The sequence below is a fragment of the Alternaria alternata genome (genome assembly GCF_001642055.1).
Source record: "Alternaria alternata strain SRC1lrK2f unplaced genomic scaffold CC77scaffold_1, whole genome shotgun sequence".
NCBI lineage: Eukaryota > Fungi > Ascomycota > Dothideomycetes > Pleosporales > Pleosporaceae > Alternaria > Alternaria alternata.
In genome coordinates this window covers 1,955,645-1,980,882 of record NW_017306190.1, presented here as the reverse complement: position 1 = coordinate 1,980,882, position 25,238 = coordinate 1,955,645, and the positions used below count along the sequence as shown (strand labels likewise).

At 51.1% G+C, this 25,238-nt stretch overlaps 8 protein-coding genes across 8 annotated transcripts; 2 read left to right on the top strand and 6 right to left on the bottom strand.

The window, feature by feature from the left end:
• Positions 1-362: 362 nt before the first annotated feature.
• On the top strand, positions 363-2,029 carry CC77DRAFT_1027480 (hypothetical protein; the record flags this gene model as incomplete). Its single annotated transcript, XM_018526372.1, has 2 exons — positions 363-1,309; positions 1,357-2,029. The coding sequence occupies 2 exons, from the start codon at positions 363-365 to the stop codon at positions 2,027-2,029; spliced, it is 1,620 nt and encodes a 539-aa protein (XP_018391859.1).
• Positions 2,030-2,520: 491 nt separating this feature from the next.
• On the bottom strand, positions 2,521-3,324 carry CC77DRAFT_1056508 (hypothetical protein; the record flags this gene model as incomplete). The annotated part of the gene is made up of 1 exon (XM_018527918.1): positions 2,521-3,324. One exon carries the CDS (start codon positions 3,322-3,324, stop codon positions 2,521-2,523), a length of 804 nt encoding a protein of 267 aa, XP_018391858.1.
• A 125-nt stretch (positions 3,325-3,449) lies between these two features.
• Positions 3,450-4,846, bottom strand: CC77DRAFT_1037067 (Aldo/keto reductase). Its single transcript, XM_018527042.1, has 3 exons — positions 4,519-4,846; positions 4,167-4,473; positions 3,450-4,099 (listed from the first exon to the last, which is right to left on the bottom strand). The coding sequence occupies exons 1-3, from the start codon at positions 4,678-4,680 to the stop codon at positions 3,561-3,563; spliced, it is 1,008 nt and encodes a 335-aa protein (XP_018391857.1). The 5' UTR covers positions 4,681-4,846; the 3' UTR covers positions 3,450-3,560.
• A 115-nt stretch (positions 4,847-4,961) lies between these two features.
• CC77DRAFT_1015728 (FAD/NAD(P)-binding domain-containing protein) lies at positions 4,962-6,998 on the bottom strand. The gene is made up of 2 exons (XM_018524081.1): positions 6,798-6,998; positions 4,962-6,749 (listed from the first exon to the last, which is right to left on the bottom strand). The coding sequence occupies exons 1-2, from the start codon at positions 6,859-6,861 to the stop codon at positions 5,056-5,058; spliced, it is 1,758 nt and encodes a 585-aa protein (XP_018391856.1). The 5' UTR covers positions 6,862-6,998; the 3' UTR covers positions 4,962-5,055.
• Positions 6,999-7,201: 203 nt separating this feature from the next.
• CC77DRAFT_924975 (hypothetical protein) lies at positions 7,202-9,728 on the bottom strand (the record flags this gene model as incomplete). Its single annotated transcript, XM_018533835.1, has 2 exons — positions 7,202-8,368; positions 8,421-9,728. The coding sequence occupies 2 exons, from the start codon at positions 9,726-9,728 to the stop codon at positions 7,202-7,204; spliced, it is 2,475 nt and encodes an 824-aa protein (XP_018391855.1).
• A 257-nt stretch (positions 9,729-9,985) lies between these two features.
• CC77DRAFT_979400 (hypothetical protein) lies at positions 9,986-16,667 on the bottom strand. Its single transcript, XM_018536025.1, has 2 exons — positions 13,357-16,667; positions 9,986-13,306 (listed from the first exon to the last, which is right to left on the bottom strand). Exons 1-2 carry the CDS (start codon positions 16,572-16,574, stop codon positions 10,030-10,032), a joined length of 6,495 nt encoding a protein of 2,164 aa, XP_018391854.1. The 5' UTR covers positions 16,575-16,667; the 3' UTR covers positions 9,986-10,029.
• Positions 16,668-20,764: 4,097 nt separating this feature from the next.
• CC77DRAFT_48590 (hypothetical protein) lies at positions 20,765-22,624 on the top strand. Its single transcript, XM_018531876.1, has 3 exons — positions 20,765-21,350; positions 21,412-21,601; positions 21,649-22,624. The coding sequence occupies exons 1-3, from the start codon at positions 20,968-20,970 to the stop codon at positions 22,420-22,422; spliced, it is 1,347 nt and encodes a 448-aa protein (XP_018391853.1). The 5' UTR covers positions 20,765-20,967; the 3' UTR covers positions 22,423-22,624.
• Positions 22,625-23,327: 703 nt separating this feature from the next.
• On the bottom strand, positions 23,328-25,072 carry CC77DRAFT_48526 (hypothetical protein). The gene is made up of 2 exons (XM_018531868.1): positions 24,528-25,072; positions 23,328-24,477 (listed from the first exon to the last, which is right to left on the bottom strand). The coding sequence occupies exons 1-2, from the start codon at positions 24,857-24,859 to the stop codon at positions 23,424-23,426; spliced, it is 1,386 nt and encodes a 461-aa protein (XP_018391852.1). The 5' UTR covers positions 24,860-25,072; the 3' UTR covers positions 23,328-23,423.
• Between the last annotated feature and the right edge of the window lie 166 nt (positions 25,073-25,238).

The following is a 25,238-nucleotide window of genomic DNA, read 5'->3' as shown; positions in this document are numbered from 1 at the left end:
CTAGATCTGCCCGAGTCTGTCAGTATCTTGCGCCTCCTCAGTCCAACATCTCTTCCAGAACCGCCTTTCCTCGTGACCGTCCTCAGTTTGCATGCCCCAGGTGCCTGCGATGACGTTGTGAAGCTTGCCAATCACCAGCTTGCATTCACCCACGACTTTTCCCCCAGAGGCACCGAGACTGGCAGAAGAGCACGATTCAGGAACCCCGCACATCACTCGCCTTGTCATGAGAGCATAGGGTCTGACTAGATCTAATCTAAGCAAACCACCACCACTGTACGCTTCTTCCCTCTGATATACCTACCCTCCCCCAAACATGGACCCTTGGCGGATCTGTCGAGATACATCAGCTAACCGCCATGATGGCTGCAGCTTCACCCCCGCGTCACTTCAAAAGACCCCTCCATCGGCGGACCCCCTCTAGTCTCGAAATCGTCCAGGAGGAAATATCCAACATGGCGACCCCAGAGGATGCAGATGGGAGCGGCCTACCCAAGTCGAGATCAGAGCCACAGCTGGGAGTTTTTGAGCTGTCAGCGCGTCCGACACCAGGCGACTCTACCCATGCTGGCTCGGCGCTACTCGATGAGCCAGTCTCCTCCACCAACCCGCAGCCGCTTTCTACACCTGGCCTCTCCCGTTCTGCCTCCTTCTCCAACAGCTCCTATCATGATGAGTCCGATTTTGAAGATGCCGCCTTTTTCCCGCCCGTCGAGAAGCTTACCATGTTCGACTTTGTCGAGAACCTCGCCCTATCGCAGCGCATCGAGAAGATACAGAGCTCCATAGCTTCCCAGACGGAGAGGATCAAGAACCAGGCAAAGAACCGGGGCATTACAAAAGATCGCGTCGTGGAAGAATGGCGACGGAGAGTTCCATCTGAGGCAGAACAACTTGAGAAATACAAGAGGCGCATGCGCCACTCGGTGGATCGTCTAAATCGCCGCTGGAACGAGTCGCTCACTGTCACTGCGCGTGAGAAGGCTTCCTTCATTGCTGCCGTCATGAACATCTTCGTCTCAGGATACCTTGTCGGGTGCCATCCGGATCTACTTCCACACTGGTACACTGCGCAGTTACTCTACTTCATGCCTCTTCGCTTCTTCACCTACCACAAGAAGGGCTACCACTACTTTCTCGCAGATCTGTGCTACTTCGTCAACATACTACTCGTTTTGAGTGTGTGGGTCTTCCCGCAGTCTAAGCGTCTGTTCATTGCAACATACTGCCTCTGCATGGGAAACAACGCTGTTGCCATCGTCATGTGGCGTAATTCGCTTGTCTTCCACAGCATGGACAAGGTTGTCAGGTTAGTTGCTTGTTCCTGCAACATGGAACTCATGCTAACATTTCTAGTTTGTTCATCCACATCATGCCCTGTGTCACGCTACACTGCCTTGTTCACCTGCTTTCGCCAGAATATCAGCAAGAACACTATCCCGCCATCTACGATATCCGCCACTCCGATCCAACTTCACCCCACCATTACAGTCTGCTGCAGATGATGCTGTGGGCCACTGTACCGTACGCTTTCTGGCAGCTGGGCTACCACTTTCTCATCACAGTACGCCGCCGTGACAAGATTGCGGCGGGTCGGCCTACTAGCTTTACATGGCTGCGGAAGTCGTATGCCAAAACATGGATCGGCAAGATCGTTCTCTCGCTGCCCGACTTCCTGCAGGAGCCTGCCTTCATGTTCATCCAATACAGCTATGCTGTTTTGACCATGCTACCATGCCCGGTTTGGTTCTGGTACCGCTGGCCCTCAGGTCTGTTCCTTAGCGTCGTCTTCATCTGGAGTGTCTACAATGGCGCCACCTACTACATCGATGTCTTTGGTAATCGCTTCCAGAAAGAGCTTGAACAGCTCAAGGCGGATATGGCCAAATGGCAAGCGTCACCTGAAGGTGGCTTTACGCCCTTCACACCAATGGAGGGCGGAAATGAGAAGCAACTAGGTTATATCCCTCCACTCGAAGGCTCTACAAGCGTCAAGCCCGTGGATGGAGAGACAAGGGAAAGGAAGTAGTATGCTGACAGTTCCTTTCTAATGATAGATACACTATGACAATGGGACAACGGGCGTTCACGTACTATTTACACGATTTCAGAATGAGATAACCTAGGCGTTGAATTGTTCCAGGTAGTTTACTACGAGTCTTCCAATTTCACTTTCGAGGTGCATCGGCATGCGTTTGACTTTCGGTCTGGTTGGGATTGGTTGGTTGGTTGATATACCCTCTTTCCTTCGCTAAGTCTTGTCATCTTCAATTATAGCTTACACCTAATACCCAAATACCCTACCATTCACCTATGCCGGCCTTCTTAAAACATTTGTGCTTTCTTTCGGTGGTTTTTCCTTCTGTACCGAGTACTTCTGCTGATGAGGTAACATCCCACGGCCATTTGTACTGAATTATCGTACCTTGTTGTGCAGTACTAGGATATATTCTACTTGAGGCTGACATGTCGTAATCGCATAAGCCTGCACGTGTGTCTACCTAGACACGTATACCGCAATTACTCGTGTCGGGTAGTCTCGATATCTGCACAAAACCCATTGCAGTGATCGAAGTCGCAACAGGTGTCATGTCCTGGGCCAGATGATGTGATATACGGGCGGATTACTTTGCCGGTATCGCGCCATTGGGCTCCTGTGCGACGTGGCTTGTTTTCCACGGAAAAGAAGGCGTCGAATGTAGCTTCCGAGTCCATTCGAGCGTTGCGTTGCAGATCCCATTTCGCGAGTTCCAAGTGGCAGTTCGCAAGCGTCACCTCGTGATCGGCCTGCGAAGCAGACCGTGAAGAGATATCTATGCGCCTTTTCCTATGCTCTTCCTCTTGGTTTTCTGTCAAGTTTCTCCTATTGCTGTTTGCGGATCGTTGAAAGTTGCAGTCGCACGAGTTGCGGTAGTCTTGGGCCTCTTTCGCCTGTGACGCGGTGGCAGCTGCTTTTTCTTCTGCTACCTCATGGCTCATAGTGCTTCCATACCGTGTACGCCGCCTCATATCTATGGCTGAGAGTTCATCATCTCGGTGCTGTTGGATCGCGGCAGCAAATTCTCGTTGGCGCTTTTCTTCAGTTGCCTTAGCTGCGGTTGCGGCTTCTTCAGCTCTATGCTGTCCCCGCTTCTCCTTGAGTAGGGATTCGAGTTTGGCTACTCGAACTGAATTCCCTGCGATGATCCTTTCCAAGGTATTATTTGTCTCCACGTAGATGTCAGGCTGAAGAATAGGACGCACGTAATGTGCTGTGCCACTGGGGTTGAACCAGCTGGTGGTGGTAGAGACGCATTTGGTTGGTTGGTTGTAGGGATTTGTCATTTCGTCGACTATTCTATCGTGTCGGTTCAGAGTTGCTGTTGGGTTTATGTGAAGAGAAAAAGGAACACATTGTAAGGGAAAACTCCAATCATTTTATCTACCCGAAGGCTTAGCATGTCGCTCTCCAACTATGGTTCACTGTACTGGTGGTGACTGAACTGTGGTTCACAACACAAATTCTCTACCCAAAAACCTTGGGTCAACTAGCCTATCACCCATATTTCACATCCACAACTCTAATGAAAGTACTTCCAAGTCACCCCACGAGTACCAGCCCAACCTTGATCCAATGCTTTCACAACGCTCTCATCCAATGGCCCCTTCTCAAAGTCAACGAGATTCATCTCCAGTTGCTTCTTACTGCTAGCTCCAATGATGACCTTGTCCCCATAGTCCTTCTTAAGTTGGCTATGATGCATCATCCACCTCAGCGCGGTCTCGCTCTCTGTTTGGCCATTAGGTAGCTCGGTACGCAACCCCTCGATGGCTGTGAAGAACTCGTCATTCCAATAACGCGCGCGGTACATCTTTCCTTGCATACGGTTTGGATCGAAGCGACTTCCAGACTCGATCGTGCTATCCTGCATATCGCGCTTGTAACGCGAGGTTAACCATCCGCCTGCTAGCGGATTGAACGCGTAGAAGGACATGTTGTATCTTCGCAAACAAGGGAGAAGTTCGTGTTCAATACTGCGGTGGAGGGCATTGTACACGCCTTGGTATACACTGGGCAATTGGTATCTGTTTGCTTTGCAAATTTCACAGAGTGCAGCCACTGTTGATGGGAAAGAATCAGCAATGTGCCTGCGTAAGAAATCACAAGAGAAGAACATGTAACACACCTTCCCAAGACATGAAGTTACTCACGCCCCATCTCTTGAATTTCCCCTCTTTGAGCAGATCGTTCACGGCTTTGGCCGTCTCCTCAAGCGGTACTGTACGATCAGGTGCATGGAGATACCACAGATCTACCTGCTTTCCTCCAAGAGCAATCAGACTCTCGTCTAAGCTCTTGCGCATATCTTCTAATCTGGAGTGTGTTTGAGGACGGCCAAAAAGACCCGGAACATTAGGGAAGAACTTTGTGTCCATTGTCAGGCCTCTTTTCTGCCAGTCTAGCTTCTGGAGGTACTCTTCTGATGAACCATCCTAGTGGGGTTAGCGAATAGGGCTGAAGGGGGTACGTGTGCTTACTCCATAGAAACGACTGGTATCGACTTCGCTATGGCCGTAGGACTGGAAAGTATCTAGGATAGCCGCGCAGTCATCTAGACTTGAAGTACGGACTTGTTCTTCGCCTTCGCGGCCAAAGGTCATACAGCCGAAGACGACGTCGAGGGGCGTTTTGGAAGACATATTGGGTGAGAACGGTAACGGGCTTGTTTCTGGTATCAACTCTTGTATATAAGATGTTGTCAAGGTGGAGTACTTATACTTCCAGCAACGACATCATGCTTACCTTTTATGTGGAGATGTGGAGTTCGGTGGACACTGATCTGCAGGGACTTGGCGGAGTTTGACAACGGAGTTTGGAGTTAACGGTTCGTGGTCAGCCGGGCGTTACTCGTAAGATATGTATTCTCCAAATATACAAGTTGGGCTAGTGTATGCACAGAAGGACCAATTACATATCTGTAGTGCGCATTAAAGATTATGTTCGGTATAGCTGCATCGTCCCTATGTATACCTCCGACACTTCCTTCATCGTCCTCAGCCTTATCCGCTCGCAACCTATCGCTTTCCACTATCAGAAGGAAACCCGTACTTGATCGGCACATCCTGTACGTTGTTCTCCTCCCTCCATTGTAGTCTATCAATATCGCTTACACCTGGACCACGGTAGACGCTACCGTAAAGACCACTTGCCCAGTCCTTGCCCGGTCCCTCCTTCGTCTTCTTTGTCGCCTTTCGGCTATACCACTTTCCATATGCCAGTAGGTAGTATAGCCTGAAGCTCAAGAAAGCAAACTTGTCGCGCTCGAGATCAGCAGGGTACTGTGCACCCAGATCAACAGCCGCAGCAATTCCGCTCATAACCGCAACCTCATGGGCGTTGATGAGTGTCCATGCCGCTGCAAATCGAGTGTGCTTTCGGCCCTGTAGAAGCCACATCCATGGGACGACGAAAACGTAATGCGTCCAGGAATGGCACAGCTGGTGCCACCAATCCTTGCGAATAATTTTGTCCTTGTTGATCTCGTCGATACTCCAGAGGTGGCCGTCTCTTTCCTTATTCAAATAGATGGTCTGGAAGATGTGCTTGTCAAAGGGAACCTCCGGTGGAAACTGACTCTGGTAATTTGTGCAATCAAAGCACATTTCAAGTTTTGATCGATCCTGGGGGTACATTTTGATGTAGTACATCGGCTTGAAGGACTTCTCGGCCATAGTGTTACGCGCAGTTTGATCGATGTCAGAGAGCTTCGTGACGGCCTTATCTGGGTCGTAAAAGTTCTCATAGTGCTTGTGCATATAGTCACTGTCCCAATGGGTGACGGTGATGTCGTCAGAGAACTTGGCGGAGCCGAGGACCTTCTTCTCACGGAAGGAGGCAGTAGGTTCTAGAATACGTTTTGCTGTGTCGGCGAGCACGCAGAGAATCAGTTCGTCAAAGTGCTCTTCCTTCTCCTGCGCGTTTGGGTCGGCGTTGTGGTCATTGTCGTAAGGCACATTGGCACTATTAGGGTTATGCGCATCAGGCATTGGGGTGCGCTTGATCAGCCTTACGGTAACGCCAGTCTTGTCTCGCTTCATTACTCGTGTAATTTCTGTTGATAGTCTGACGTTGACGCCACGCTTGAGTAGATCCTGTCGCCAGCGCTCGTAGAATTCGCTGAACTTGGGGAAAACCACCATGGGCGGCAAGTTGCTAGCAACGCTATGCTTGTCTCCTGGATACCACATTCCATATGTTGGACTAGTAACCAGTCTTTCGAGAATGATGCTGGGTACGTTTGGTGTCTCATTTCCGGTTCCCAGGAAAAGCGCGATCATGGGCATGGCGACAGTGTTGGTGAACTCTTCGGAAAACCAGAACATTTTGAAAAGAATCTTGATGGGGATTAACGCGAAGAAAAGCTCGAACCATCGAACAATCTTGAGCATGGTGTGAAACTTCTTGATCTCATTCTGATGGCGCGCAAGAAGCTCGGTCGGGAAGACATTAGTCCAGAAGATATCGTCTTTGCCAAAGGAGACTTGAAGGTTCACGGGATCAGCATGATGGCCTTGTCTCGCAAACATTGTCATGGTGTGATGGAAAATGTAGCTTCCACCTTGAACACCTTGGTTCAGCCAGTCAGCTCCATGGCGCTCCTTGTCGACTCCAATAGAAAACGCCTGGCCTCCACAGTAATCTACTGCGTCGATGAGGGTAACGTCAAACTTGTCGGGATGTTCAGAAAGGTGGTGAGCGGCTGACATTCCTGCTTCGAATTAGGAACCATAGATCTCGAAAAACGCATTCAACGTACCAGCGGCGCCGGCTCCCACAACAAGCACCTTCTTCTTTCCATTTCTGTTGTTGCCGCCTGCCATATTCGTAGTTGGTAGAATAGGCTCTGTGTCGTGTGAGTGTGGCATCGAAACGAAATCTCAGCACTTATGCGACATGCTGCAACCATGCGAGCTACCGCGGACCTGTATTTGTCTGCAGCTGTAACGACATCAACCGTGAACAAATGCGTCATGAAATCCCAAAGAGGTTTGGGCCGATCTTGACTGGCTGCGGCTATCGGACGATCGTGCATCGCCAAGCGCTAATTCAACGCAAACACCACGCTAGGTGATGATGTCATCCACGCTTCAAAGACACTTTATGACGGCAAGATAAATGTTTTCATACAATTTACTTGGACTTCAAGGCGTGATATCGCGTCTAAAGGGTGTGCATCCCCTTTAGCGCCCTGTCCGTCCAATCATCTACAACGTCACCCGTCGGATCGCCCGCGTTCTCAGAACGTGTTGGAGGATCCATGATAGGGAATGTCACCGGATGCGTCGCTTGGCCCAGGTCGAAGAAATCTAACCCTAGATCTGCTGTCGCATCCGTGTACCAATCGCCTCCTATGTCAAGCATGCCGACTTGGTCGTTGCTTTCCTCATGTGCCATATCCACAACAGATTCTAGAGACGCATCGGCTGGTGCGTCTTGTGTCGTTGGTGAATCACTGTCTTGGGTGACACCGGTTATCCTTGCGAACTGCAGCGCAATTTGACCCAAGGTTTTGTATGTGGATGGGAGCTTTTGCTGCATTCCACGGACCTGCTCGAGGACAGTGCACACCGTCGCTTTGCGCTCGATGTCTCTAGGTGAATCTGTTTGACCTTTGGGTCGAGCGAGGAAGTCTGCGCATACTATCAAGACGGCATGGAATACAAAGAAAAAGTCTAACCACGAGTAGCCCATGATCTCGAAGATACCAAGATCTATCCCAATTGTGATGCACTGGAGACTCTTGTGCACCGAGTCAACACAGTCTTCCGCAAGTATTAGAGTCGATGGCCAATCCTCAGAAGCCGGTAACGCTTTGTTCTCCAAGAAGCAGACGTTGCTCTCGACTTTTTGTATGAGAAAGTCTCGGGAGATGACACAGCGTGTATAATAGTAGTACATGTGCAGCAACAGAATCATTGCCTTCGAGTCTGTACCTCCTGGGGCTTGATCAAGGGACATGTGTGGAGGGATGTTCGCGTAGAAGTTGTCGCATTCGCGGAGTAGGGTCATGGCAACAGCCAGCGTCGGCGATCGCTCTTCGGACGAGGTCTTGTCGAAGTATGCACGTTGTCGGATACGGTACGACAAAGACACGAGGTCGGAGCAGAGGTTCATGAAAATTGCGGTGATGCGCGTTTGCTCGAGCATTGGTGCGTCGGGAACCTTCATCGCTACCTCTCTGTCGTCAATTCCCGTAGGACGACCCAATATACCACACAGTATCTTCTCAAATATGTAGATGGACCACCATACTTGCCGGCGCACGTTGCATTCGATGGGTTCAAACTGTAGATTCGAGCTATCGCGATGCATTCCCATGGTGATTGCCTAGCATCAAGCGTTAGCAGAGGACCGGAACCGTGTGCAGCAAGTAACGTACCATGCGTGCAGCAAGACCAATCAGTAACCACGAACTGCTCTTTTGTCCAACGTTGTGATGGTGCATGTTGAGAAGGACAAGTGCCTGAACGTTCTCTAATTGCGTCGCCGTCAAAAGTACACGGAAGTAGGTTTTGGCGAAAACAACAAGCTTGCGGCGGAGCGCTTGCATTTGGTCGACATCATTTGCTCTTGATTGCTGGCAACCGAAAGACAGGACCAAAGCCAGTGAGATTAGCCATCCCATGTCCTTGCATTCGTCAATGAAGTCGCCCTTTCGCGAGTATGTAGTTTCCAGTCGCATCTGAAACACGGTTCTATTGAACAGGGGAAAGTACATGTGAATCTGATCAAAATAGACCGCTACTAAAGCGTCAGTGATGTGTTTTGGGGGAATCAAATCACCAATTGTATCTAGACGTGAAGTACTATCTTGAAGTTGCGACGGATCATTCGATGCCTCCATCTCAGTTCTGGATCTCTTCCGACTTCCATGGCTCGAATTGGGACGCTGGCTCGATGTGGGTATAGCAAATTCGTCTTCCGAAGGATTTGTGCTGCTGCGTTTCAGCGCCGATCCTGATCGACTTGAGGGGTTTGATGTGAATGACCGGAGTCCAGGAAAGTCTGCACCAGAGACGGCTTTCCAGCGGGACGCAAGTGCTCGTATAGTCGTTGCAAGCCGAAAGCTACTGGAAGGACCGAAATAATGCGAGACGCCTCGATTTGTGCGAATGACCTCTTCTGCCTGGGAAGATACTTGTTGGGTTACGGAAGCAGGCTGGCGTAGGCGCTCTTTGCTTGTAGACAAGGAAGATGTGCGGTGAGCAGTGTGCAGGGGATATGTAGTAGTGTGTGGGTCCAAGTATGGGGACTGAGCAATGGGTGATGTTTGCAACGACTGATGCTGCTGCTGCCTTTGTTGCTGTTCCGAAGAAGAAGCCTGTCTGTCGCTACTGCTATTGCTGAAGATATCTGCAGGTGTATAGTCGTCGCTCGCCGGCATTGCTATGTTGCTTGCCGTGGCGATCTTGAACAGGGTCTCTGTGTCCTGAACATTCTCATCCGGAAAAAGCCCTTTGACTAGCGACTCAAGAGCTCTGTAGCGTAGGCTGAGCGTCTCCACACTCCCATACACTCTCTGTTTACGTGGTAGCTTGGATTCACAAACCACGCCATTTGCCTTGCAGTCCGCACAAGGCACGTCGGCATTCTCGCGAATGCACCGTGCCCGTCGAATTTTGCAGCGGTCGCAGCTCACGAGCGCACGCTTTCGAGATGACCCTGACTTGGCGGGTCGTTCGGCCATTGCTTTCGAAGTCGTTGCGAACAAGATCGGAAACTGTAGCGGACGTATTGACGCGCTGGAGAATGTGGAGTTCCGAGGATGCGAAGACCGATTCTGTCGCTTCCGCTGACTGAGACCGTGGCCTCGTCCCGTCATAACACCATCGGAGTTGCTTCCGTAGAGCAGCAGCCGCGCGTCATAATAAGGTTTACAGATCAGGACCGAACCGGAAGGACCTGTTTATGTGCTTATCAAAACATGAAAGTCTCGCGTACATTATTCGTTGCTTTGTTTTGTAGTGGCCTCATTCTACCTCGCTACACTAGTCCAAATATACCGGTATTCCGTATACAACAGCAGCAGCCCCATTCAAGTACCGCAAATAACAAGCCTTTCTCGCATCCCGCACCGCTTCATCTAATCCAACCCCCTTCTGCGAATTGCCTTCCAAATTCGGATGATCATCTGCAAGTTTCACAGACTTCTTTCCCTTCTTTGCGCTCTCCGCGGCCCTTACACCCTCTACCTCGTCCACCAACTGCGCAACTCTACTCTTGCCCTTGCCCTTCTTCGCAGGAGTCTTCGTAGACGTCTTGGATGGCAACACGTCTTCTTGCGCCTCGGGCCACAATCCCCATAATTCACCTGCTTTGACGGCAAAGCGATCGCAGTCTTTGTCAGTGACGTCCCATAACATGCCAAGTACTGCTGGTGCGCCAGCGGTGAGATACGAAGCAAGCATACCCGAAGGTTCAAAAATCCCGTTCTCTGTAAGATGTACAGACGAGCAGCCGAAGAGGAGTGTGGTCGCACAGCCTGGTTTTCGTTCTCCTTCATTCTGTTCGCCGGGATAGAGACGTCGCACTGATTTCGACTTGACATATTGCGCACCGCTGCCGTGACCGAAGTACAAAACTAGGTCTTTGTTTCGCAACGAATCTTCAAACTCCACTTCCGACGGTGGGCGATTGGCGATGTGATTCCAAGAACCTGTAAGTTCGTCTAGACGTGGCTTGATGGTTTTCGAGGTATGCGCCAAGTCTCCCGACGGATTTAGCATACTCGTACCTCCAGTGCTTGTAGAAATGTAATGGCCCGGAGCAGCATCCTGCTGGGTTGCCGAAGATCGTGCAGAAAGTATTCGCTCTCGAAGGGCGGCAAGCGAGGGTAGTCGCGAGATAGAAAGCTGTTCTAGGCAAGGCAGCGATTCCCATGGGAAGGCATGCAAGTTGTTGTCCAAAATAAGTATCGTATGGCGAGAGGTAGCATCAAGTTTTTGTGACGCTGTGTGATAGGCGCGTAATGCTTCATGCGTCTCCACGACCATGGCGTCAAAGTCGAGCTCGTCGTATGCATTACGCTCGCCGTTGAATTGGAGGATGTCCACCACAAAGTATATGAGGTCCATTAGCGCTTCATCAAGATCGAGGTCGTCATTAGTAGCGTCGCCCAGTCCAATAAACAACTCCAGCACTCGTGTATCCAGCACTGGTCGCTTTTGGGTACTCTTCTTCCTGCGAGATGGCAAGTGTTCGTTGAGTATATCCTCCAGTGACTTTCGGAATTGAGCAAGAAGAGCTGGCTGTCTTTCGTGTTGTGAGAAGATACCTTTGAAACCACCGAGCCAGATGTTTTCCATGTTGACAAGAAGTTCGCGAAGCCGGGTGTCGAGAGCTTCGCGTTCAGCCCACCACTGGTGTCTCGCTTCCCTAGAAGTCATGTCTTTGGCGGATCGAGTACTGAAGTCACTGAGCTCGACAATCTCATCAAAATCTCTCTTGCCATCCTCGAAAGAAAACTCTTCTTCGTCCATCTCGCGGGAAGCGTGACGGGCAAGTGGTAAACGTAATACGAACGGAGACAAGCCACCCTCAAATCGGGTGATGAATAGCTCATCGCGTGCCTCACTAAGCGCCAGCGATACAGCAGACCACGTTTCTGGAATGATGTCAACATATTCTTCCTGGAAACTGGATACTGAGCTGAAGGCAAAATGCGACGAATCAGAAGTTGGCCATCTCAGACAATCATCGCGTGAGAGCTGCTCCTTCTCCGCCTCTGTCGACTCCTGCACAAGCCGCAAGGCATTTACTTTTGGAAGTTCGCTCATATAAGCTGCGTATAACGGGTGGAGCGAGCCCGGCAGCTCTGTTCCTGAGACAGCCGACATCAACACAGTGACATGACCGAGCGCCATGGAGGTTTGACGGAACAGATGGTTGGACCCATTAGTAGCACACAGGGAGTGTGCTTCTACGAGTCGCGCACGTGCATCACGAAGCGTATCCATGAAGTCCACCTTGATTTGTTTCTTCGCCCGGCCACCTTTGGTAGCAGTCGAAGTAGCCAGAGCACCCTTCTTGGCGGTTGCTGCGTCGAGACCAAAAGCAGGAAAGGCAATGGTCGACTCAGGGAGTGTGTTGACAGTAAAGTCTTCAGCAATCTGCTTCGCACTCTGTGCGAGTTTCGCTTTGAAGATAGCCCACATGTGCGACACTTCCTGGCTTAGTCCAGTTTGAAGCTGTTCCGCTTCACCAAGTATACTCAGAGCTTTTGCGAGATCATCGTGGAGTAGGTTCGCAAGGACAGCTCGGTCTCTCATGCTCGCTTGGAACACGAACAGCGCAGAGCACTCTTCGGTGATACTAGGCGTTTCCAAAACAGTGGGCTTTCCTACTTGGCGTTTCGTTCTTGGAACAGGCTTTGCAGCTACTTCTGTGGCCTTGGCGCGAGCGTTGGCGGTAGACTTGGAAGCCGCTCTCGGTCCAGCTTTCACTGCAGGTTTGCGACCTCTTGTGGCTGGTTTCTTGACATTCTCCGTGGCCTCTAGGGTCATAGATGAGACACGATTAGCAAGCGCATCGACGGAGGTAGAAAAAGTCTCCAGAGTCTTGATGTACGATGGCGAACTCAGGTCCTTAAGAAGTTTCTCCATGCAGTCGTACGACTGTATCTCCTGTTCATATTGACCGTTCCAGTGATGTATCCTGGCTACGGCTGAATGATAACCTGCCGTTGAGAGACACTTTCGGGAAAGATCGGGACTCAGAGACTTGAGAATGGTTTCGGCCTTGTCAGGTCTGCCACTCTGCGCCCAACAGTCAGCACGCCAGCTGGCGTTGTCTGTGATCAAAGTCACAGATTGTGTGGCTGCAGCCACTTTTTCAGCCTGTTCAGCAACATGGATTGCTTCATGTAATAGGCCTTGGTGGGCGAAGATCTGAGATTGCTGCATTAGTGCCCGATACAACGCAGGAACCAGGCACCAGAATTCAGGTCCATTGAGAGCATCATGTGTCACGGACATGACAAGAGGCGCAGTAGATTCCGCATTCTCCGAAGGTGTCATCCTTTTCGCACTGGCCCGTGATTCGAGGGCGGCCCATATGCGACGATTGATTGTAACGCACTGCCTCGCATGCCGAGCTGCTGTCTTGTATGACCCAGTAGCTGTGGCAAGAAGCGACTGCACATAAGCGGCAGCCGCCACTATCTTGTTAAATCGCAATCTGCCAGAAAGCGTAGTTGTAGGTTTTGCGAGATCCATGAACTGACGATCGTTGAGCGCAAGAGATTGAGCATCCGCCATCGTAGTCAGACTAGATATTATTAGTGTGATGCTGTCAAAATCATATAGTTCGTTACATACCATTTCGTGGTGTTCCCGGTACTCACAAGATACTCAGCGTATGCCATATGCCATTGCAGCTTGGCTTCTACAGATGATGTCTGACGTTCGAGCAACGCTTCAGCCTTCGCCAAAGACAACCCTGCTTTGCCGGTATATCCAAGGTGAAGAAATTGCAGGCCGAGGGCACACAAAACGGCGATGCGCTCGGATACATCAGAACCGTCTTGGAGCTCCAAAATCTTGACCAAAAGATGTAGGAGAGGCAACGCAAGATACTCTTCCCCTTTCGCGTTGAGAAATTCAAGGCATGCTTGCAGATCTTGTAGCCAGGATTCGGTATTCTCGACACAATCTGTGAGCGCCTCCCACGAAGACATTGACCCAACGAGTGACTCCCACGTTGTGAAGCACTGCTGGAAGATTGTTGTGGTAGAAGATGACTGTTCCATCGAAGCTTTGAGGTCGCGAAGCGCTTTAAGATGAACCTCGTATCGTCTTAATGCTTCATCTTTACTACTTGCATTTTGTATCTCGTCATCTGTGGCGTTAATCGATGTCAGTTCTTCAGACAATATATGCGGGTTTTGTTGAGAAAGCTGAAGAAGTGTGACACATAGTCGGAGATGTCGAACGGGATACACGCTTGGTACATAAAGCTGTTGCAATCGTTCCACCAGAATGCGTATCGACTGGTCAAGACTCGAGTCCCACTGTCGGTTCTTGGTCAGAGTTCGTAAGTAAAAGCCAAGCTGCAACTCTAGGATGGCTCCCCTAGTTCCTGATTCTAGCTCGTCATCGTCGTAGAAGGCGAGTTCGTCTACATTCTGAAGACCAGACGTGACGAAGGAGTGATGAAGTGTCTTCATTACGCGAACGAGGGCACCGAATGGCCCCTCACTATCGAACACATTGTGCAAGGAGGATGTTGACGTCTTCTCAGAGAGCTGCTGCAACACATTGACAGTGAGGTGGCTTTGAATGCATTGCCGAAAAGCGTTGCGAGAGCTTTCGGTACGGTTCAGATCCTCCAAGGCCTCTCCCCAGTTTTCCAGCTTCATTGAGAGGAGTCCACTTTCTCTCTCGGGTGACGAACGAGATTGCACAAGGTCGATTGAGCGTTCCATGGCTACAACGAGGGCTTCGGGATTGCAATGCGCTTTTCGCAACTGCAGATACAAAGACCAGTACGCATTTGATAGCTTGACCATATACGTGCCCACAAGAGAGATGTTCTCTTCTCTGGGAAGTGTGCCTTGTCCGATCTCTTCTTCGAATCGACGTATGATGTGTGAGCATTCTTGAAGGATAGTATCCAGTTCTTTCCATTGATCTTGAGTCTTTGTCGTTCTCTTGCAACATGCCATCAAAGAGTCGACCGTACTCTTGGCATATTTCCATGCTAGAAGTACTCGCTCCTGTTTCCGGGTTTGCGATTTTGTGTCTGTTTCACCTGACGATGTAGCCCCGAGAAATCTGGCAAAGAAATGTACACTGGCTGCAATGATGGGTACAGCATGCTGTTCGGTAGGATTGCTCTCAGAACTAGCTGTAGTTTTTGACATGCTTGTGACTAGTAACCGTGTCGCAGCGCGTCGCAGTGCATTCACTTCAGTAAACAGAGTTTCCAAATCAGACACTGAACCACCTAGAGCGCCATCCAAGATCTGAAGTGCGGTAGTAATGGTCTCGTCCAAGTCCGGTTTCTTCTCGCCTTTCACATGAGCCTCAAGATTGATTGTGGCAACGCGTATCGCACGTGTTGTTTGCTTTGCCGCGGACGAATTGGAGTCCGCAGTGTCTTTTGAGGAGCCTAGCCATCGAAGGGCCTGGTCAGACAGGCCCGCAGCTTGAGCAAGAGAGGACAGGGTCTTGTTGGCTGCTGCTTGCGGAGCAGGCTCGCCCGGGAACCCAGCCAAATCAATGTACAATGTCTCAGCGAGTTTGTACTTCTTACTTGGGTTGAGCAGTGATCTGCGGGCGAAAGCAACTACGCATTTGGTGAATGGGTCTGAAAGCTCTCTATTCACACTGCCTTGGTGCTTGACCAGACTCCACCATTTCTTTCGAACGCTGAACGCCAGGTGCTGTAACAGAAGTACGGTCTCGGCAGATGGTTGTAGATTGTTCGCATCTTCGGATGTCGATATACTTGGACATAGGGAAAGCACAGTCTGCGCCAACGACTCCAGTTGTCTTGCCGCCTTGGCCTGGCCGTTCGGGGTCTTAGCAGTGTGAAAGAGTAGGTTCGCGGGTGACGAAGGGTTGGTCAACTTGAGATATGCCCAAGTGGCTTCAACAGTCCGAGGCCTCTTCAGCTTTGCAATAATGCGCAAAGTGTACATCTGGAAGTTTGCTACTAGCGGGATAGCAGGGCTCTTCGGGTCGATTGCCGCGAAGTCGAGAAGGAACGCAAGGCTCTCTTTCTCTGCAAGTCCCTGCTGGTGCAGGCCAGACTTGAACTCGTCTTTGCCCGCATCCTGCCCGAGATATCTGTCCAGCTTCTTCTTCAACCCTCTTAATTCCTTGACTGCCATATTGTCTAGGCCAAGTGCGACGAGCTTTCCGATAAGCACGAGCACACCATTCTCGTACTGTAGTTCTTGCGAGTCCTTGCCCAAGACCTTCTGTGCCTCTGGTGTACCCAAGTACGCAAACGCGGTTCTTGCGCATTCAGCTGTTGCGAGCAGGCCAGGGTCGGGACCTGGGGCGAGGAAGGAAGAATAAGAAGACGACCGCCGAGGGACGCGTTTTTGGGGCGAGTTGTTGATTTGCGAGACGGATCGTTCCCTGAGAGGCTTTTGCGATGCCGAGGAGCTCGTTGTCTGGCCGAGTCGCGGTCGTGCAGGCTTGCGCGCATCTTCGGCGGCGGTTGGCTTCGACTTGGTAGGGGGACGGGCGGCGGTTGCGTGCGGTGGATTCTTCAGCGCATCTGCAAGCGTCTGAAGGGTCGTATTGGCAACCTCAGTCGCCAGTACGTACTTCTCCTTGGGCCCAAGGTTCGAGTTCTTCTGCTTCCCCATATCCGCTGACGCCGCACCTGTGGCTGTCGCGCCTCTCCTCCGTGCGGCGGGCTGAACTTTTGCTCTAACATTCTCCTTCTGTGGCGCATCCTCCGCTTTTCTTGACAGCAAGTCCTGGAGCGCAGTCGCTGTGGCGTTTGTGCATGTTGAGATTGACCGTAAATCGGCCTTAATTCGATCGGTGCGTGTGCGCGTCGTCTCGTCTTTTGTTGCCATTTTCGTAGGGCCGGGATGGTTTTTCGCATGCGTGACGTTTCATACAGTCCGTAGATTATACATTACTAAGAAGACAGGCGCGCTGGTAGGTATGATGTCGTTCAATGCGGTCGCAGTTGGGCTCAAAGGCCGCGGCCAAACAGCTTCAAAACACGCTACCGCATGCGGTTAGCGTTAGTCTATATCCAGCCCTATCCTTGAGAAAGCGCGACCGACCGTTGAGCCGTTCGATGATACTTACTACAACTACGAAACTTGTTCAGTCTTCGCTATTTGCACCACAACTGCATGATGCCCAGATGCTGTTTGTTTAGGTACTCGAACAAACATGCGATATACAACACGAAGCTCAACAGAAATATGTTTTTCATACAATCCGCCACAGGCTCTGCGTAGGATGGCATAAGCATAACATTCTGGCAGCGTGACAAAGTGCATTTGACAGGTACAAATTGTTGTGCATATGCTGTTCCGGCGTAAAGAGCAGCGGGTTCAGGAGCCTTGGGGAGAAGACTTCCAACAGCGACCCTCAGGCGGTAATATGTGCATGTATCAGTAACATATCGCGGTGATGCTCCAATGAGTGATTCAAGCTTCCATTCAACCTCCAGACACACACTGCAAGCACAAATCTTACTGAACCTACCTAGGTAGATCACTGTCCTCATACTTACGTTGGACATCATGCATTGGCTACAGACTACTGTGACAACGCCAAACATTTCACACCGATGTCCTGTACATTTCCACAGCGTCGGTAGTAGTAAACATCTGACCAGCGGGCTCTGGGCGAGAAAGGACTATATGCATTGAATCGCATAATCTACCTCGCGTGCGCGGTTATTCGTTTGGACGACGCCACAACAGTGCAGATTGTGCGCCGCAACACTACAGCAGACCTGATTGAAGCTTACTTCAACTATATCACTCGAACCCAGCACCTGATATACTTGTTGCAAGAGATGTGACGGTATAGCGGTGAACTGCTTGTCGTGTGTTGGTGGGGCGTCTGTAACAAATTCCGTTGGTAGGCAACAAATTCCTGTAGGATTGTTGGTCTGACTATATCACTGAAGATCCGAGCATGGCTGAATCAGAGGGTACTTGTAGTTGCGAGCTGTTGCCTATGTAGCGTTCTGAGCCCAAGCTGACCCTCCGCGAGCTCTATGCCGACCTTGCGAATTATGTGGGAACTGTGACCAAGGGCGATTGCTACACGAACGATTTCTCCGCAATTGGAGTGCAGCAAGATCCTAAAAAGTGAGTTATTGGCGATGGGCGCGTTGTGACTGATACTGAAAGTGCGTCTGGCTGCGAGTAGCAGGATAGTCGTATCTAAAATCGTCTGGGCCTGATATTCACGCCTATAGTGTAGAACAAGAAGAACATATAGCCAAGACAGCTCGGTCAACTACCAACTGTCTCATTATCGCATGATATTGAAATAATGGCGTTAGTTGCGGTCACCAGCCAGTGATGAGGAGCGCCACTGATGAGAAACTCTTGACTACATCCGGGATATCGAGGTAATAGAGAACGATCGCGTCTGAAGTTAGACTCGCGGGTGGTGTGTATACTCCCATACGGTTTCGAACAAGTAGCCACCGCTCAAATTTTCTCGCTTCCATGCTCCGAATCTCGATCCTGGCCCAGACGGAATGTGGAGGACCGGGAAAAACGCCAACATATGTCCTTCACAATGGTCTCATATTTGGAGGTGCATGACGGCTATAAGCAGGCCACTTGGCGCTATGCCAGATCTTGGTTCACAGCCGTTGTATCTAGAGCTATCGCAAAGGTCGTTGGGGCGGCTTGCAGATACGAATGAATCTTGGATGAGAGATTGGCTGACCGGCTAATATTGTGCCACCCCGTTGGTCACTGGAGGTACTTCGGCCTCGCCAATCGTTGCTGAGTCAAACCTACGACAAGGCGGACAAGTCACTTCGTTGTGTCGAGCCCCTTCGCTCTCGATTAGTTGATGGCTTGATGCGGTCAGCTGTTCCGCTCGCGTATCGAAGCCGCAGGCTAATTCGGTCATAGGAACAGACAAAACGCGACTGCCTTAAGTGGCGTCAGTATAGCCGCGATCTGGTAACGGTTCGTGCTTGGGAAGTGACAGGCGGGACGCGTTGCAGACATCCAAGTTTCGCGCATCGCTTATGACATACCAGGTCCAAGGAGGGAGACGGCCACGCCGTTGCTCGGCTTGCGGGGTAAACTCAGGGTACCTCGTGCGTGTACCTTATGGCTTCCCTTGGTCTCGACCTCAATTATATTAAATTACTACCGGCCCTACGGGTCATCTGGTTCCAGCGCCAGATACAGAGCGGAGCTCGGTTGTGCCTTCAAGTACGGCCCTTACCTTCATGCAATCCTTGGTATGGGGGAAGCCAAGTCTGGGGTACTATCGATTGACCATGCTACTGCAGACCAGGTTTGCAGATGGCGAACCTCAAACCGGACCTCAGGTGCGCTGCATGATAACCCGAGGACCTGTCCACCAATACAATCCCTGTCGTCCTCGCCATTTATACGTCTTGGTAGTGGAAGCGGAATACGGAACCTGTATACGCAACGATGACGGTGCTACTTCTGCACATGGACATCGGTGTCATGCGCACCGAGGACGTTCTATGCAGGAACGCCGTTTCACCAATGCAAAACAATTGCACGTGGCGAGAGAAGAGTAGGAGGAGTTACTGGTCCACCATCTTCCAGCAATAGTTGGTTTGGCGGCGCAGCGTTGCATCATGATCAGAAGCTTCTGGAACACACCAAGACGGTTCATGTACCAGTTCCCATCTTATCCTAACCAACAATTACAGAGCATTGGCGTGTTGTGGCACCGATTCGAAGATGGGCGATTAGACATGCGAACGCATACTCAACGCTTCGACCATCTCAGCCATGAAGCCTGGTTTTCGGGATGGCGCAAGTTTCTGACATTTCTCCCGTCGTCCGTGTTGGATCAGTCACGGCAGTTCTAGTACTTTGGTGGCGGCAGCCAGTATCCGCGCGACTCATGGACTTAGACAACTGGTTTGAATAATGGTGTGTCAAATGTACCCACCGGGCAGCGCGAGGGGAGATATGTCAGTTCGGGCCGCGCAACGTCCAGGGGTGGACTTTTCTCCAACAATCAACCCCTTAGCTAGTAGCCGCTAAGAGCGTAAGTGGTTAGTGCTCATCCGTCTAGCGTCGCATCCTCCACAGTCGCCTAATTGTACAAGACCCTCCCCCGCAACTGTCCGCGGCAAAAAGAAGACGCCAATGTTGTGTTGACGCAGCTGAGGTTGGACGACTCGTCGAAAAGGAATCCGGACCGAACAAGCTGCGGCGTAGTCTGTAGAGGCGAACGCCTCATCAAAGACCAACCATGGCGTTCAAGGAACAAATTGCGCAAGATTTACGAACGCACATCAGCACGGCGAGACCACGGCTGGCAACGCGGTTAGGCACCGTGAATGGCTGTCGCTCCTGGCCCCTGTGCAGGCATTGCTGGCCCTGATGACCATTCGGAGGCACGACAGGGGCGTGCTCCACGTGGTGGCGGGCTGTTGTTCTTTTCCGTCCTGTACCGCTTGAAACTCACACGCGACAGCATTCCCATGTCCGCAAAGTTTACTCTTCCTGCCGACAGGGAGCGCCCAGCCTGTCTACGTTGAAGCAGTGGAGCTCACCCAGGAGGGCTGAGTACAACCCGCTTCTCGAGTCTTTTCCCCGTATCAGACGAGTACCTCGACTCAATATTGAGCATCCGCTCGGTTGGTAATACGCTGGCTGATAGACAGGGGACGGGTGCATTGGCACATGCCGAACTTTACACTCATCAACCCTGCAGCTGTAGCGTGCTGAAAAGCTTAGGCGATCGTCTAGGACCCGTCCACGCCGTCCAACATGCCGCGTCTGGTGCACCTGCATATCCGCCTGGCCTGACACAGAAGTCAGTTGGACGATCTCCTTCCTTTCAAGTGTTCTACCCATATCAGGCGTGCTACTCCACCCCAGCTAGTTCTGGCATCTATTGCCATTATTTCCTATATCCTTTGCGCATACCCCAACCTGTGGATCACTCTTGCGGAGAATACCTCTAGTGTTGATCACTCTTTTGTGTATACAACAAGCTAAACTCCAAATCACCAGTTATCTCCGACCTGATTGATCAATCAACACACGAGAGTTGCATAGTGGCTCCCTGATTGGAAATCGGCAGACTGTGGAACCGCGACCGGACCTCCAGAGGGCACGAGAGCGAGACGGTTTCGTCGCGAACAGATTCGACCCCCCCTTCGCTATACCAACCATGGTATCTTGATGCGTTGAGAGCACAAGTACTTCCGCACATCCTATCGGGCCGCTTGATACTCGGTTACGACCCTCCATTACAACTATGGCGCCCTACGACATGACCGATATAACCTCTGTTCTACTTGAACGCTCTCTCGAAAAACGATACTTTGACGCTCCGCACAGTATGGACCCGCTCACCCCCCTCTATAGGGCGGGGCTAATTCCACTCGCTATTTGCGCCACAATGAGCTTAATATCAGTCACGGCCTTACTGGGATTCATTACACAGCGGATGATTTCGTGGCGGAGACACTACAGGCAATACGTCGGATACAACCAATATGTTATTCTCATTTACAACCTCTTAATCGCCGACCTACAACAGTCTATCGCATTCTCTATATCGTTCCACTGGCTCCGAATCAACAAGATCGTAGCACCGACCGGCGCATGCTTCCTCCAAGCGTGGTTTTTACAGATTGGGTCAGTATTCTCACGCACAAAATATGTGAGACATGTACTAACTCTCGATACTATCGTTTAGAGATGTCGCAAGTGGCTTCTTCGTTCTCGCAATTGCGATACATACTTGGTTGGGCGTGGTCAAAGGATACAAAATGCCGTACAGGTGGTTTGTGGTATCGATCCTCTCGATTTGGCTCTTCTCGTTGATCCTTACGTTACTTGGACCAGCCATGTACCAGGAGCGATATTTCGCTCGCGCTGCAGCATGGGTATGCTCTCTTCCACTAACAAACAATACGGAGCTGACTTCAGCCAGTGCTGGGTTTCAAGAGAATACCAAAATGAAAGACTTTGGTTACATTACCTCTGGATCTTCATCGTCGAGTTCGGCACGATCATCATCTACGCGCATGTCTTCTTCCACCTACGCGGCCGCATTCGAAGCATCATCGCAAACGACACTAGCAAGCTCACACGCGCGACGAAATTCATGGTCATGTACCCCTTTGTATACGTCGTACTCACGTTGCCCATAGCAGTGGGTCGCATGGTAGCGATGACCGGTACCGAACCACCAGACCTCTTCTTCATTGTCGCTGGGTGTCTTCTCACATCATGCGGATGGATCGACGCGCTTCTATACGCCCTGACAAGGCGGGTCTTGGTATCCGGAGATCTGAGTACAGGGAACTACAACAGAACTGTCACCGCAACGCTCACCAATGCGGCACGCCCAGGCGACGACGACCATTACGGCCTACAATCCATGAGTGGCAAAGAAGCCCTTACATCGACTACTGCACGTACCGTCACCATAGTAGGTGGCAGCAACCGACTATCGCGAATAGTCGATCACCGCCGTGGGCGCAGTCATACATTGCGGTCACGGCATGAAGATACGCTACACGAAGATGAAAGTCCTACCCGAACGGGATCAGCAGACTCGATCCTCAAGAACACGGTTTCAGGACATGGCATAAACATTATCACGGAGACAAGTGTGCAGGTGGAGACGGCCGAGGACAAGGCGTTTGAGGCAGGACGACCACGGTCGAAAGACTGGAGTGACGACTATAGCCGAGGATCATGATGATTCAGGCATGGAGCATACCTCTCCTACACGAATTCTGATGAAGACATCACTTCCAAAATTATTATTGTATACTACTACTGTTTTTCCCTCAGCAAAGCGTAGGCGTTGGAATGGCGCTCATTTCTTTCTCCTTTGTTCTTCAAGCACTGCCTGTTGTACCAAACTGTCTACCAAGAGGTAGCATCGAGATACCCGAATCAAGTAAGCAACAACCAATATCAAGACGTACATGCATCTACTTCTGTCCCTTTGATCAACCACACCATGGACCAAGAGTCAGGCCACATGGAGATATCCGAATGAAAACAAATGTCCAATGTAAATTTATTCACTTTGACCCCGTTGTGTTGGTGAACCCTTTAGCCATTTTCTTTTCTGCTCTCCGCGGCTCCTTTCACATGTCAGTGTCGTCCGCGGGGCTCTTCGGGGAAGTGGTTGTGGTGCCGCCCAGTTATTCTATATTTTCTTTGTTCGGCTATCCTACCAACTGGACTGGCTACATAACAAGGGTTATGTAAGACCGATGGAATGAAACTGGATCGTCCTTCGGGTCGGGTACTGTACCAGGCTATCGAGCGCACACCCAGACACCAAGCCACCATATCAATTCGTGCAAGTGCAACCATTGAGATCTCTTCACACCATTTTGTCTTTCCAGGCCAACATGATGGCAAGTTCCAGGCGAAAGGATCTACAAACATGATAATAAGCAGAGGCCAACAGCGAGGTAAGTTCCGAAGAGCATGATGTGCAAAAATAGCAACGAGCGTGAAGGTGTCATGGAAAAGGCGTAAGTCTAGTGTCATTGGATCTATTTGCTGTTTGTACAGGGTATCGTATGCTAATCGAGTATGGTACAATCATGCTCAATTCGGCGTGTCTATTGTACAGTGTCGTCTCTTAGATAACTGAAGTGGCGTGACGTTGGCATAGGTTTTGTTAAACTATGTTATCATCATATCCACGAACATTGGGGAGGTGGAGGCAAGGTATCTTATTCAGCGTGGGTTCCGACGTGAGCGCATCGTTCCTCTGGTAGGAAGCCGGATGCGAGATCTCAGCGTTTCCAGGGCTTCAGTTGGCGATGCATGATCCAAATCGAAGGCAACAGGGACGTCGTCGTAGTCATGCTGCGCATCTGGCACATTTTCCTTCCCCGATGGGTAATCAGGGGAGTGCTGCGCGTCGTGTTCCTGAACTTCCGTACCGTATCGACGAGCTGCGCGCCTAGATTGGGGACGTCCGGTACTCTGAACCCGAGCAAGCTTCTGTTCGAGAAGCCATGCCTTGCGCTTGTATTTCAAGAGCATTTCCTTTTGCGCGAGCGCCTCTTTCTTTGCCTCTATATCCGCAGCTGTTGTGTCATACTCGCTATGAATACTCGCTTCGGTTGGTCCGCGTGTCCGATGCTTGTTTGCGTTGGTGTCATGGTGAGGGGAGAACCGAGAATGCCTGTCTTGACGCGGCAGTGTGCTCTGAATGCGCAAAGTCTGCCGCAAGAGTTCTTGTTGTAGTTGTATGAGCTCCCGCTCTCTCTGTGCCAATTGAGCTTCTCGAAGCTCCACGTCACGCTCTTGGGGTGGTGCTTGTCGGGAAGGCTTCGGTTTGTGTACGTTAGAAGGCAGAGGTGGACCCGTCGGAGACTGTACATCTAGCGAATGAAGGTGCCTCGCTGGTGCCTTTGGAGGCAGTCCCGCGGCTTCACGAGGTCTTTTGGCCTTGGGGTTTCGCGCCTGCTTCTTCTCCGCTAACGGGGGCTTTTTTATGTGCGGTTTAGGCGACAGGTGTAGACCATTCCCCAAGCGAACGTTGGGTTGCAAGATGCCATCGATCAGCGTACCCCGAAACGTCTTTAGAGCCTCGCTGTTCCGTAGACTGTCCCTATGACTCAACTGGGGAGCGTCGTTGAAGCTTGCGGAGATGGGGCGGCTTTCGGTGGGGTCGAGAGTCAATTCAACGTCTTCGAAGGGCGGGTCGACGACTGATACCCTTTGGTCGTCCTGGGCGTTGCGAGCCATGATGCGGAATGTGTTTCTCAGTTTCGAGTCCTTGCTGATACTGCCGTTAGCATGTAGACAAAAATGGTGAGCAATCTGGCTTACTCGATTATGACGAGGCGCGTCCTATGCGGGTCTTGTTTGCGAATTGCCTGCATCTTGGGTGTAGGTCCATTTACAAAATGCGCGGCTATCTTCATACGCGCTTCCAAGGCATCGTGAGGAAGCCATAACTGAGGATGTATAAAGACGGACCCATCCTCAAAGTATGCATATCCGGTGGGGTACTTTCGTTTGCTGCGGGCGTACAGGCTCCCCAAATTCACAGAGTTATACAGCGGCCTGGCTAGGCCGAGGGAAGGTACAGACCCCCAAGGCGGAACGCTGTACAGGCTCCCCAGATTGACGAGATTACTGAGTACCGGTCGACGAGACATGGCTGCTGCCAAGGGTGCCGCGGTCCTAAGCCTAACCTTGTGTTCTACAGTATGTTTCGCGAATGACAAGTACTCTCTTTGCGGCGGCGGCGAATCGTGATGCGTTCAGGGTATGCAGGCGACACGGCCATCGCAAGTTGTTAGACTCCGCGGGTAGGGTAGGATAGGGCTAGAGCTATCGAAAAGCGACGAAGCGCATAGCAGGCGACTGCGTCCGCACGTAGAATTATGCAGCTAGACAAGACCATCAGCTTCGCTATGCAGATTGCCTGCCTCGGCGCAGAAACGGACGCTGGCATATGACAGACATGGCAGAGACGTACCTCGTGGTTGCTGCAACACTGGTGTGGTGGCTTCGAAGGATTCACGATGCAGCACC